At 39.2% G+C, this 14,938-nt stretch overlaps 1 protein-coding gene across 2 annotated transcripts in view; it reads left to right on the top strand.

Annotated features, from left to right (window-relative positions):
* LOC127844575 (protein-glutamine gamma-glutamyltransferase 4-like) overlaps positions 1-14,938 on the top strand; it is a 55,853-nt gene that overhangs the window by 23,737 nt on the left and 17,178 nt on the right. For both annotated transcript variants that reach the window (XM_052374933.1, XM_052374934.1), the window contains exons 9-11: positions 6,496-6,718; positions 7,803-7,929; positions 8,084-8,178. In XM_052374933.1, the coding sequence (XP_052230893.1) occupies positions 6,496-6,718; positions 7,803-7,929; positions 8,084-8,178 (445 nt within the window). The remainder of the gene's footprint in view (positions 1-6,495; positions 6,719-7,802; positions 7,930-8,083; positions 8,179-14,938) is intronic.

Raw genomic sequence — 14,938 nt, 5'->3', positions numbered from 1 at the left:
TGTCACTTTATGCACAACCATTAAGCTCTGTCACTTTATGCACAGCCATTAAGCTCTGTCACTTTATGCACAACCATTAAGCTCTGTCACTTTATGCACAGCCATTAAGCTCTGTCACTTTATGCACAGCCATAAAGCTCTGTCACTTTATGCACAACCATTAAGCTCTGAGACTTTATGAACAGCCATTAAGCTCTGTCACTTTATGCACAGCCATTAAGCTCTGTCACTTTATGCACAGCCATTAAGCTCTGTCACTTTATGCACAACCATTAAGCTCTGTCACTTTATGCACAGCCATTAAGCTCTGTCACTTTATGCACAACCATTAAGCTCTGACACATTATGCACAGCCATTAAGCTCTGACACTTTATGCACAACCATTAAGCTCTGTCACTTTATGCACAGCCATTAAGCTCTGTCACTTTATGCACAGCCATTAAGCTCTGTCACTTTATGCACAGCCATTAAGCTCTGTCACTTTATGTACAGCCATTAAGCTCTGTCACTTTATGCACAGCCATTAAGCTCTGACACTTTATGCACAACCATTAAGCTCTGTCACTTTATGCACAGCCATTAAGCTCTGTCACTTTATGCACAGCCATTAAGCTCTGTCACTTTATGCACAGCCATTAAGCTCTGTCACTTTATGCACAGCCATTAAGCTCTGTCACTTTATGCACAGCCATTAAGCTCTGTCACTTTATGCACAGCCATTAAGCTCTGTCACTTTATGCACAGCCATTAAGCTCTGTCACTTTATGCACAGCCATTAAGCTCTGTCACTTTATGCACAGCCATTAAGCTCTGTCACTTTATGTACAGCCATTAAGCTCTGTCACTTTATGCACAGCCATTAAGCTCTGACACTTTATGCACAACCATTAAGCTCTGTCACTTTATGCACAGCCATTAAGCTCTGTCACTTTATGCACAGCCATTAAGCTCTGTCACTTTATGCACAGCCATTAAGCTCTGTCACTTTATGCACAGCCATTAAGCTCTGTCACTTTATGCACAGCCATTAAGCTCTGTCACTTTATGCACAGCCATTAAGCTCTGTCACTTTATGCACAGCCATTAAGCTCTGTCACTTTATGCACAGCCATTAAGCTCTGTCACTTTATGCAGCCATTAAGCTCTGTCACTTTATGCACAGCCATTAAGCTCTGTCACTTTATGCACAGCCATTAAGCTCTGACACTTTATGCACAGCCATTAAGCTCTGTCACTTTATGCACAGCCATTAAGCTCTTTCACATTATGCACAGCCATTAAGCTCTGTCACTTTATGCACAGCCATTAAGCTCTGTCACTTTATGCACAGCCATTAAGCTCTGTCATTTTATGCACAGCCATTAAGCTCTGTCACTTTATGCACAGATATTAAGCTCTGTCACTTTATGCACAGCCATTAAGCTCTGTCACTTTATGCACAGCCATTAAGCTCTGTCACTTTATGTACAGCCATTAAGCTCTGTCACTTTATGCACAGCCATTAAGCTCTGTCACTTTATGCACAGCCATTAAGCTCTGTCACTTTATGTACAGCCATTAAGCTCTGTCACTTTATGCACAACCATTAAGCTCTGACACTTTATGCACAGCCATTAAGCTCTGTCACTTTATGCACAGCCATTAAGCTCTGTTACTTTATGCACAGCCATTAAGCTCTGTCACTATGCACAGCCATTAAGCTCTGTCACTTTATGCACAGCCATTAAGCTCTGTCACTTTATGCACAGCCATTAAGCTCTGTCACTTTATGCACAGCCATTAAGCTCTGTCACTTTATGCACAACCATTAAGCTCTGTCACTTTATGCACAACCATTAAGCTCTGACACTTTATGCACAGCCATTAAGCTCTGTCACTTTATGCACAGCCATTAAGCTCTGACACTTTATGCACAGCCATTAAGCTCTGTCACTTTATGCACAGCCATTAAGCTCTGTCACTTTATGCACAACCATTAAGCTCTGTCACTTTATGCACAACCATTAAGCTCTGTCACTTTATGCACAGCCATTAAGCTCTGACACTTTATGCACAGCCATTAAGCTCTGTCACTTTATGCACAGCCATTAAGCTCTGACACTTTATGCACAGCCATTAAGCTCTGTCACTTTATGCACAACCATTAAGCTGTCACTTTATGCACAGCCATTAAGCTCTGTCACTTTATGCACAACCATTAAGCTCTGTCACTTTATGCACAGCCATTAAGCTCTGACACTTTATGCACAGCCATTAAGCTCTGACACTTTATGCACAACCATTAAGCTCTGTCACTTTATGCACAGCCATTAAGCTCTGTCACTTTATGCACAGCCATTAAGCTCTGACACTTTATGCACAACCATTAAGCTCTGACACTTTATGCACAACCATTAAGCTCTGACACTTTATGCACAGCCATTAAGCTCTGACACTTTATGCACAACCATTAAGCTCTGTCACTTTATGCACAACCATTAAGCTCTGACACTTTATGCACAGCCATTAAGCTCTGACACTTTATGCACAACCATTAAGCTTTGTCACTTTATGCACAACCATTAAGCTCTGACACTTTATACACAACCATTAAGCTCTGTCACTTTATGCACAGCCATTAAGCTCTGACACTTTATGCACAACCATTAAGCTCTGTCACTTTATGCACAACCATTAAGCTCTGTCACTTTATGCACAACCATTAAGCTCTGTCACTTTATGCACAACCATTAAGCTCTGTCACTTTATGCACAACCATCAAGCTCTGTCACTTTATGCACAGCCATTTAGCTCTGTCACTTTATGCACAACCATTAAGCTCTGTCACTTTATGCACAACCATTAAGCTCTGACACTTTATGCACAGCCATTAAGCTCTGTCACTTTATGCACAGCCATTAAGCTCTGTCACTTTATGCACAGCCATTAAGCTCTGTCACTTTATGCACAACCATTAAGCTCTGTCACTTTATGCACAGCCATTAAGCTCTGACACTTTATGCACAACCATTAAGCTCTGACACTTTATGCACAGCCATTAAGCTCTGACACTTTATGCACAGCCATTAAGCTCTGTCACTTTATGCACAACCATTAAGCTCTGACACTTTATGCACAACCATTAAGCTCTGTCACTTTATGCACAGCCATTAAGCTCTGACACTTTATGCACAACCATTAAGCTCTGTCACTTTATGCACAACCATTAAGCTCTGTCACTTTATGCACAACCATTAAGCTCTGTCACTTTATGCACAACCATTAAGCTCTGTCACTTTATGCACAACCATTAAGCTCTGTCACTTTATGCACAACCATTAAGCTCTGTCACTTTATGCACAACCATTAAGCTCTGTCACTTTATGCACAGCCATTAAGCTCTGTCACTTTATGCACAGCCATTTAGCTCTGTCACTTTATGCACAACCATTAAGCTCTGTCACTTTATGCACAACCATTAAGCTCTGACACTTTATGCACAGCCATTAAGCTCTGTCACTTTATGCACAGCCATTAAGCTCTGTCACTTTATGCACAGCCATTAAGCTCTGTCACTTTATGCACAACCATTAAGCTCTGTCACTTTATGCACAGCCATTAAGCTCTGTCACTTTATGCACAACCATTAAGCTCTGTCACTTTATGCACAACCATTAAGCTCTGTCACTTTATGCACAGCCATTAAGCTCTGACACTTTATGCACAACCATTAAGCTCTGTCACTTTATGCACAGCCATTAAGCTCTGTCACTTTATGCACAACCATTAAGCTCTGTCACTTTATGCACAACCATTAAGCTCTGTCACTTTATGCACAACCATGAAGCTCTGACACTTTATGCACAGCCATTAAGCTCTGACACTTTATGCACAACCATTCAGCTCTGACACTTTATGCACAGCCATTAAGCTCTGACACTTTATGCACAACCATTAAGCACTGCCACTTATGCACAACCATTAAGCTCTGTCACTTTATGCACAACCATTAAGCTCTGTCACTTTATGCACAACCATTAAGCTCTGTCACTTTATGCACAACCATTAAGCTCTGTCACTTTATGCACAACCATTAAGCTCTGTCACTTTATGCACAACCATTAAGCTCTGTCACTTTATGCACAACCATTAAGCTCTGTCACTTTATGCACAACCATTAAGCTCTGTCACTTTATGCACAACCATTAAGCTCTGTCACTTTATGCACAACCATTAAGCTCTGTCACTTTATGCACAGCCATTAAGCTCTGTCACTTTATGCACAACCATTAAGCTCTGTCACTTTATGCACAACCATTAAGCTCTGTCACTTTATGCACAACCATTAAGCTCTGTCACTTTATGCAAAACCATTAAGCTCTGTCACTTTATGCACAACCATTAAGCTCTGTCACTTTATGCACAACCATTAAGCTCTGTCACTTTATGCACAACCATTAAGCTCTGTCACTTTATGCACAACCATTAAGCTCTGTCACTTTATGCACAGCCCTTAAGCTCTGTCACTTCTTAGCAAAAATCAAGTTAAGTTGGAAAGTTTCGTCAAAATACAACAAAGCGCATGGTTTAGTGTTTTTTGTTGAACACTGTAAAAGTGCTTATTATATTACGAAAGTAAAACATTTAGATAAAATAGCTGCCAGCAAAGTTCACATGGATTGAGAAACAAAATGCACATCTTGCAGGCCTTTTCCGCCCTATGCCATGGATCCGAATATCGGCCCCATTCCCAATGCAAATCTGGTTGTTTTTTCCCCAATTGAAAAAATTATTTCCAATTAAAAAAAAACAAAAATTTTTTTTTTTTAAACCTTTAAATATATTAGTTAACCTGATCCAGTGTAGAAAATAGAAAAATATTGCATAATTAAATTATCTGTTGCCTTGAATTTGTTTTAAAAACAGTAAAATATGTTACATTGATTATTGAAGACTTTCCTTATTTGCCCCAAAATCTGGCGTTTTGTGCGATTTTTTTCCCCTCAAAAAAGGCCAGGCCCTTCCCCAAAATCAGATAAAACACCTGCACTTATCACACATGTTCATAATATTTTGTAAAATTTTAATAATATGTTATCAAAATAGTCGTTTATTTACCAGTTAACGGCTTCTTTGAAATATAAGAAACACTATTTACATGTGATTATTTTTCCAAATTGAGCCAGTTTTGTGATTATTTTTTTCCCAAAATGGGGTTTTTCACAACACGAAATTCCCAAAATTCCAGCATGGCATTTTCCCAAAATGGAGCGGAAAAGGCCTGTCTTGTTGTCAGTATCTATTGATGCTGAGTACTAGTTCTACTTAGATATAATGGACTTATGAGCATCTCAACAATCTTAAGGCTTTCAAATGGAATCAAGCTAAAATAAATAGGTGTAAACTTATCTTAATCTTTAAAGCAATTAAATTGTTACTACAACCACCCATCATTTCACTATAACCCTTTCCCACTAAAAAGCATAGTGAAAATGGTTTTCTGCAACCAGCATAAAACCACAACAGCTTGCAAGTGACTCACAGTCTGTTGAGGTTTATGCTGTTTGCTGTTCATCTTTATCTTAGGGCTGGAAATGAAGTCTTTAAAACTTGAATCTAGTAAGAGAAATCTTCAATTAGTCCCCTGCCAATGAAACCTTAGAGGACTTGTGGTTTGCGCTCTGTGAGTCTGTCTGTCACACTTTTCTGGATCCTGTGATAACTTTTAAAGTTCTTAATATTTTTTCATGAAACTTGAAACATGGACAGATTGCAATATGGAGATTATGCATGTCATTTCATTTTGTTCCTATGGCAAGCATTCTGGTTGCTATGGCAACAAATAGACTAGAAATATTGCTGAAAATGGTGGAGTTTCACCGGTAGGGGACTTTTATTGCTTGGCAATAGTCTTGTTTCATTAAGTTTTCTAAATGGCAACAGGCGGATAGAAATGCGTATCTGAGGGGTTAATGGGTAACACAATCTTCTGAGGAATTAACTTGTTAGCTTAACCACACAGCATTGCTCTTTTTAGCTCGGCTGTTTTTGGAGAAATCCGAGGTATTGTCATAGCCAGCTTGTCGTCCGCCGTCTGCCGTCGTGCTAAAACCTTAACATTGGCTCTAAAATCAAAGTGCTTCCACCAACAACTTTGAAACTTCATATGTACGTGCACCTTGATGAGTTCTACACGCCACACCCATTTTTTGGTCACTAGCTCAATGGTCAAGGTCACTGTGACCTAAAAAAATTATTTCAGACAAGCTTTCATTTATTCAAAACTGCACTTGCAGCCGAGAGTTGGCACCCGTTATGCGGTGCTCTTGTTGAATCCCGGAATCTTCCTGAATGCAGATATTTCTGAAATAAGAGTTATTGCCCTTAGTTTTTTGTATGATGTAACTTTTCATACCTATCCCATTTACAAATAAATGAGAAAAGGCACAAGCCTTCAGAATCCATCTTTTAATTCTGCACATTTGCTTATCAATTCCCATTCTCTCTGAATGCAGGAACTTCCACGTTTGGAACGAGTCCTACTTCCGTCGTCTGGACCTGCCGAGGGGGCGCTATGACGGGTGGCAGGCCCATGACGCAACCCCCCAGGAGCTGAGTGAGGGGGTCATGAGGTGTGGCCCCACCCCTCTGGCCGCTGTACGCGAGGGGGAGGTCTACCTGAACTATGACACGGGGTTTGTGTTCTCTGAAGTCAATGGGGACAAGATTGATTGGATGGTGAGTGATGTACAATAGTGTAAGTTGTGAATGCCATGTCCATCAGTCCGTTTGTAAAACACTGCTTTTGTCCCCCGCCAAAGGCGGAGGGATATAGTTTTGGCGTTGTCTGTCCTGCCGACAGTCTGTCAGTCCATTCTTCTTTCACAAACTGTTCAGGACTATATCTTAGAAACTATATAAGATTTTAACATAAAAATTAATGGATGTATTGGTATCAATGAGGATAAGTGCCATGCACAAGAACTATAACCCTACGCTTTCTTAAACAAGTGTTATTGCCCTTTGTTATTTTTGTCAATGGTGTCACGATTGATTTGAAGGTGAGTATATTTGAGCCTAGTTCTGAATGTTGGGCTAAATGCATGTGCATTATGTGTGGTCCTAGATAAGCCTGTGCAATTTGCATAGGCTAATCAAGCACAACAGTTTTGACTTGTATTTTATTTTTTGTTTAAAGGAAGTGAAGCGAAAATCCTTTTTATGTGTTAAGTGTCAGTCCTGATTAATTATGGAAGACACTTTATGATTGCATGGTATTTTTCTTTTTAAGGAAGTGTATTTTTAGCGAAAATCCAATTTGTGCGTAAAGTGTTGTCAGTGAGGATTGCACAGGCTTATGTGGGACAACAACTAATGCACATGCATTTAATCAAGTGGGTCCAGAGTAATGCTCAGTTGTTAGTCTTGTTATCCCCCGCCATAGGCGGAGGGATATTGTTTTGGCGTTGTCCGTCCGTCTGTCTTTCCGTCCGCCTGGAGCCATATCTTAAAGGTGCTTTGGCGGCTTTCATTGAAACTTGGTATGAGTATATATATGGATAAGAGGATGATGCGCGCCAAATGGCATTGTACACCATCTATTAATAACAGAGTTATGGCCCTTTGTATCTTGAAAAAATGCTTTTTTGAATGTCAAATATAACACTTTTGTGTCCAGAAGCATATTGTCGGGGGATATCAATTCAACGAATTTGCTTGTGTATGGGTGAACCTGGACTGCATTATTTGTCACATTTATTGAACAGTCATTAAATGTCAAAACATACACAGATTAAGACTGATTGTTTTGTCTGGTTTCAAGGTGTGCCAAGATGGCAGCATGAAGGTGTCGAACATCAACAGGCACTCTATTGGTCGGTACATTAGCACTAAAGCCGTGGGCTCCTCTGAGAGACTGGACATCACATACCTGTACAAGTATCCTGAAGGTAGGCGGCATGTTGATTTATGTCTCAAGGAAGTAAATAAATCAATGAAATTGGTCAGTTTCCTATTAAGGTTTGAGATTGTAAATAAACGAACCTCCATTGTTGAAGTTTTTGTTACAAACTTTGCTAAAGATATATTATATCTGTATATTAGGTTCACCAGAGGAACGCAGAGTGGTAGAGTTTGTGGAACAATTCAGCACGCGCAGGAAACAGAATATCTACAGGAAAGAGATTGGCAAGAAAGAGGTTACATACAAATATTATTATACCATCACCACCTCAAACAACTCAAAATTAAATACCCTTCTTAATGCGATTGTCTTATGACCTGACAACAAATTAATTTTAATGTCATAAATACGTTACCTACTATCTATTAGCTTATAGCTTTCCAAGGGGAATTAACTCATCCGGAATTTTAACTGGGAACCGGCCACCTCATTACCGTAATACAGGCCAGGTTAAACATTACTGCAACGCAACCTAGGCAAAAATCGGTAACCAATCCTCAATATTCTTTCCGGATCGACCAGGTGTAGACGTGTCTTTTACAGCTCTGAATTGAAAATTGTTTTTCGATTTATTTCACTTGGTTGATTGGGGTTTTTCATAGATAAATTGTGTTATTTATCTTTGTACTTCTTATTCGGAATATTTTATGTGGATTTTATGGACTTTTGTTTCAGTTGTAAAGGTAAGCCATGCTTGCTTTTGTTGAACAATCGTTTATTTCTACCATGCTGGGTGTTTTAGGCGCGAAAGAGCACGTGCAAAACGTTTTTTTCTAATGCGTGAAACTTGTTTTCAGCTTTGCTGCGTTTTAGGTACATTCTCATGTACATGAGCACGTGTATATCGTGATCTTCGTCAATACGCAGTTGAGGAAAATTGTACAGTGTAAATATTCTTCTAATGCGTTACGAGATCGTGCAAAGCGTGCTCTTCTAATTCTTTGACAGATTGTTTATCATTTGCCATTGTGTGCAAAAATGATTTTACATTTCATATGACAATATTAATTGATGATCATTATATTTTCATCTGTTTTGAATTAAACTTTTGTTTAATTTATGATCTACGGCAGTGGTATTATACGTACCATTGACTTTCTCTTTTACAATAATAACTTAGAGAATGTTAATTATTTTCATTATGGACAAATAATGATTTTATGTGCCGCATGATAATCTGGTCTGTGACCATTTTATTATTGAATATGTTTTGCTCTTGTCTTTCATATAATCGACTTAATGATGGTCGCAGATACAAGAGATGATAAAACCCGATGACGTCGCATATCATGGATGACTTATTTCATGTTCAAATTGTTGAAACTTTATTGTTTCAGCCTTGCCGGGTTTTTGTACGTACTCATGCACTTGAGCACGAGTTTTTCGTTTTTCCTCTTCAATAAATAATTGAGAAGGTAATCCAACTAGGATTTCGTGCCTTTTTCATCAAAAGATTATTGAGGCCAATTGTACAGCGTTTGTTTGTTTACATATTGTGGTTTAACTTTTATTTAATATTTTAACCATTGTTTTTGTCTTTTGTAGGTTCTTTCTGTTTCTTTTGTTTCAGAAATGAACTTACAAAATAGAGGTTCATGTGGTCATGTCAAGACAAGGTGGAATTTCCACAACACTTGCCTTGCATGTACCGGTTGCACTTGCTTCACAAATGTGCGGTGTGCGTATTGTGGGCTTATGACACAGCTGGTCGCCAACGGACGTCGATCAGCCACAACGCAACGAACCTACAGCAGACGTTGATTGTCCGGTGACTTCACTGGATGATGGTCTTTAAATTGTTTGAATATACGTACAATTGATGTTATCTTTTACAATAGTAACTAAGATAATATTAGTTAATTGTATTATATGCTAATAATTATTGTGCCATATGACAATCTGGTCTAGGACCAGTTGATTGTTGAATATGTTTTAGTCTTATTTTTCATATTCAACTACACGATGTCTGAAGAGAGGACATCTGATGATATAGCCTTCGCTATTCTTTCCCGGGCAGGATGAGATCTATTAGTAAATATTGCTTAGAAAGTAGATCTACATCACACCTTATGGCACCAAGATGGGAAGAAGAGCCATACGTCGGTAACTGCCCGTTGGCGGTGACCTTGGAGGGTCATCGCCGGTGACAGTACTGTTTCACTTAGTGACGGTCCGTTCACCGGAAAACAATTTCCGGGTACTGTTCCCGTTAATTGAGGCGAGACGGGCAAGACGTGGAACACGGAGCTACCTCTCCGTCGATCGTCGTCAGACCATTGGGGCGTTCGCCATTTACCGGTCTGTGCCCGTAGACGTTGACCACGGAGCAACAACGGTACGTCGGTCAATGTCTCATTCAGGTTTGTTGAGGTATGTATGATTATAACATATATACCTAACGTTGACCACGGAGGTTCAATACTAGTGACGTCACAGTTTCAGAGATGTTCCTGTAACACGTTGAGGAAACGGTTCCCATTAACATAGACGGACAAGACGTGGAACACAGAACTATCGCATCGTCGATCGTCTTCAGACCATGGTGCTTTCGCCTTCACCGGTCTGTGCCTGTAGACGTTGACCACGGAGCAACAACGGTACGTGGGTCAATGTCTCATTCAGGTTTGTTATGGTATGTATGATTGTAGCATAGTATACCTAACGTTGCCAACGGAGGTTCACACTAGTGACGTCACCATTTCATATTTGTTTCATGAATGGTCCGTTACAGAACACCAGTTACCGGGGACTGATCCTGTCATGGAGAAGAATATCCGTCACGGGTTCTCGGTACCTAAGAAGAACCTTCTTACGTCGGTTTTTGCCCGAGGACATTGACCACGGAGCAACAACTGCACGGTGATTAATGTCTATTCAGGTATGTATTTTATGAGACATACTGTATCTAACATTGCAGGTGACGTCACTGTTTCATATTTCATGATCGGTCCGTTCACCGAACACCAGTTTCCGGGGACTGATCTTGTCATCGAGAGGAAATTTCAGTCGCCGGTTCCCGGTACCTAAGAAACGGGCAAGACGTGGATTACGGCTTTTCACTCTCCGTCGATCGTTGCTAGACCTTATGGCGCACACCATTCATCGGTCTTTGCCCGACATGTTGACAACGGAGCTATAACAGTACGTCGGTCAATGTCTCAGTCAGGTATATAAGATAAGGAAGGTAAGAATAAGTAAACATCATCTGACTTCTTATTCATCTTATTCGTCCACAGATACAACAACAGTAGACGGACACGCTATTCTTCATCGAGCACTGGCCAGAAGAAGAAGTCGTTCATCATCATCGGATAGGATAGACATCGAAAATACCTCGCTTTCAATGAGCAGTTCTCGTAAGCGTTCACGTCAACGCTCATGTAGACATTATTTTGGAGACTTTATTTCCAGCGTAGCCAAACAATATTTCGGCATCGCAGGTATATTGGAATTCGCCATTCATCATGTATGGATTTCCGAACCTACTGGTCATATTGACGTTTTCTATATTATTCCTTTACGGAATATCATATCACCATTACACATGTGTTGGTTTTCTTAGGCATCCACACATGTTGCAGTCACCGAACCTTATTTGTATACGAACATTAGTTCGTTTAAATTTCAGGCTTCGGGATTAGGTCATATTGCCACCACGACTACATTGGACACTTTGTGCCTATCATACTGATAATCTAACATTGTTTTCCGATTTACAGTATCAGTTAGATGACTTCTGCACCATCCTGACGCAGTCTTATTAGGACCGATTCGTTCCGATCACAGCGCACCGATCTCCGGACACCAGTCACCGATCAAAACAAGTAGTCGTTTTCTTCCTCCTCTTCTTCGTCATCGAGGGGGTTCGTCATCATTGCCATCGGAATTGAGTTTTGGCTCGTTCTTCTTTGTCGAGCAATACTCGGAATTCATGTCAGACCATATGGATTCCATCATATTTTGGCATTAAACCAATAACGTTACCGGTCATATTAAGGACCGTTCCGGTTAGGTTAACAGTTACCAATCACCGGTATTAACTTGTGTTTTCATCGGTCATAATTTGTAGCAACGGTTATCTTCTACTTTTCTAGTTGTATAACCCTTGCTATGATTCTATTGAATCCAATATTTTATGGATTGAACAATTTCCATGACATTTTGTATTTTTTTTAATACTCATGTTCTACTGATGACCGTTATTTGCCAAATCATCTACGCTGATTTGGTTTATGGTTGAATTTCCTTACCAGCTAATCCAAATTGGTGCTGGATATGAATTACTTATACTATAAGAATATGAAATACATCTATCTGTTATTTCTACTTCTATCTCCGCCGACTACATGCAGACTATTGGTCTTGCAGTTTGTTCGGCTGAAGCGAGCTCGAAATCTTATATTGGGCTCGAACATTTCTATTTGATCTAGAATTATATTCGAGAACCTTAGGTTAAATTTTAACACACCTTAACCTGTTGGATACAGACGAGCATTCTTTTTAGCTCTTTTTCATTTATAAACATTTTCACGACTCGTTTGTGATGATTTCAACTAGCACACATCGGTCGTGGTTTATTTCCAGACACAGAGGTGAACATATTATCACTCATTGTATTTGTATTCCAGGAACTTATTCGTTATTTGCAAGATAGCAGGTCGTCTCAACGCCTGCAGTTCTTTTTCCTTTCGGTTGAATGAAAATTGATTTGCGCATGCGCGCCAGTGTTTTTCCAAATCGCTTACACGTAGATGCTAAAATGTTTCGAGGAAAGTTGTTTCTCATCTAACGCTAGTAATGAGCGAAATGCGATCATAGATCGCGAAATGCGATCATAGATCGCAGTGTTAATGCTACACCGCGAATGCAGTTCGTAGAAATCGATCAACAGCGTGTGCGATTGTTATACATTCGTCCACTTGACATAAACTGGATACTTAGGTTATTCTATTATTTTGCCAGTTTTGGAATATCTTAGTGAGTTTTTGCCATATTTTTATGGTATCTACTTAGTGAATCATGTGATTATGGTTCTACGACCTTTTAAGTCTCCTGTACAATTAATTTCAGGAACTTCTGCACAGGTCAAATATCATATCTTAGAGAGAAATATGTATACAGATCCAAACATGTGCCACTACATGTCTGGCCATTATTTAGTTGTTTCTGCAGAAGAACATATTTCTGTTAGAACTTCAATACTTGTTACTTTTGAAAGGATAATTCCATCAGAACGGTATACGAGGTTCCCTGGAAATTCTTTTTGACTGGGTATTTGAGAGCATAGTTATTACCTTAATCACTCTGCTAGATGCATACATCTTTTTCTTTGATGATAAGAAATGTGTTCTTCTTTCCATCAAGGATAGAGATTATGCTTTCGTATACCTTGTTTTGTGTTAGTCATCACAACTCTGTGCTAATTGGGAACTGATCCAAGCTATGGAACATTAACACTATGTTGTTCGTTCTTAAGCGGTTTTGGCTTGTGTTATTGGGTTGCTTGATGAGCTTCCTATGAATTTTTTTCATCAGCCTTATTAACAGTTCCAATATAATTTTTAAGACGGGTTTTTCCTTCTAATTATGTCTTTACCATACTGAGAAGTGAAAGTCATGCTTTTTCTGTTGAATAAGACCAATTTCAGTTCGATCTGATGTCGTCTTCACTTTATTGTGTCAGCCAGGATTCCTTGCTTATATCAACTCTATATGACTTCTCAAAATCTTCAAGTTTCCAAGTTTTCTTAAACTGGTAGACATGTAGATAAGGATAAACTTCTATGGCCAATCAGGGCTTTGAAGTTCTATCTCAGCAGTGTTAGTACATTCGAGGTTCTAAAAAGACACTCTTCATTTCCCTAAAAAAGGGGGGGGGAGATGTGTCTGCGGTTTCTATTAACTAGGGTTAGACCTCTACAAGGAAGGTTTACTCTTATCTCTTATCTAAGGATTCATTCCTTTTTAGGATCTGACCGCATGAAGTAAGAGCTTTGTCTGGTTCGTGGGCGTATATTAATCGCACCCCACTTCTTGACATGCTCCAAGTTTTTTTCTGTAGGAATCCGACCACCTTTTTCATCTTTTTATCTTCTTTTTCTGAAGTGCCAACAAAACCATTTGTATGTGTTTGGTCTTGTTGTAATTTCAATAACGGAAGTGTCTTCTTTTTGACATAGACATATTTACTCTGTCTGATGAGTCAAAATTAATACCGTTTTAACGAAGATAACCTGATAAACCTTGTTTTGGGTTTTGGCTGTCATTAGCTGGTAACCCTTTTTATGGGTTCTACTGTGATGGGAAAATATTTACGAGCCTTCCCACCTCAGCTTCAAAATCAGCTAATAGATAGTAGGTAACGTATTTATGACATTAAAACAAATTTTTAAAGTAAAATTCATTTTAATTATTAAATACTTACCTACTATCGGTAAGTCCCACCTCCCACCCCGCTATTCGATTAATATTTTGTATATGTATTGAAAGAATATTGAGGATTGGTTACCGATTTTTGCCTAGGTTGCGTTGCAGTAATGTTTAACCTGGCCTGTATTACGGTAATGAGGTGGCCGGTTCCCAGTTAAAATTCCGGATGAGTTAATTCCCCTTGGAAAGCTATAAGCTAATAGATAGTAGGTAAGTATTTAATAATTAAAATGAATTTTACTTTAAAAATTTGTTTTAAGCTCACCAAAGCTTAACATGCTCATGTTAACCTTTTGTGACTACCTTTGGTCCATCATGTCATTTTACACTCCATGTCATTTAAGAAGGTATCCATTTTTAACCAGGTTTTTTCTCTCACTTTGAGTTCAAAGGTAAAAAATGGCCATAAATGAGCTTGTCTGGGCCATAACTATGTCATTTATTTGTTCACCATCATTCATGGTGTGTCGCACGAAAGAATTACGTCAATATCTCCAAGGTCAAGGTTGCCATTACTACAAATAGATTTATTTTTTTACAAGGGGGGTAACAATGAACAATCAGTT

The sequence above is a fragment of the Dreissena polymorpha genome, chromosome 9 (genome assembly GCF_020536995.1).
Source record: "Dreissena polymorpha isolate Duluth1 chromosome 9, UMN_Dpol_1.0, whole genome shotgun sequence".
NCBI lineage: Eukaryota > Metazoa > Mollusca > Bivalvia > Myida > Dreissenidae > Dreissena > Dreissena polymorpha.
This window is presented reverse-complemented; position numbering and strand designations above follow the sequence as displayed.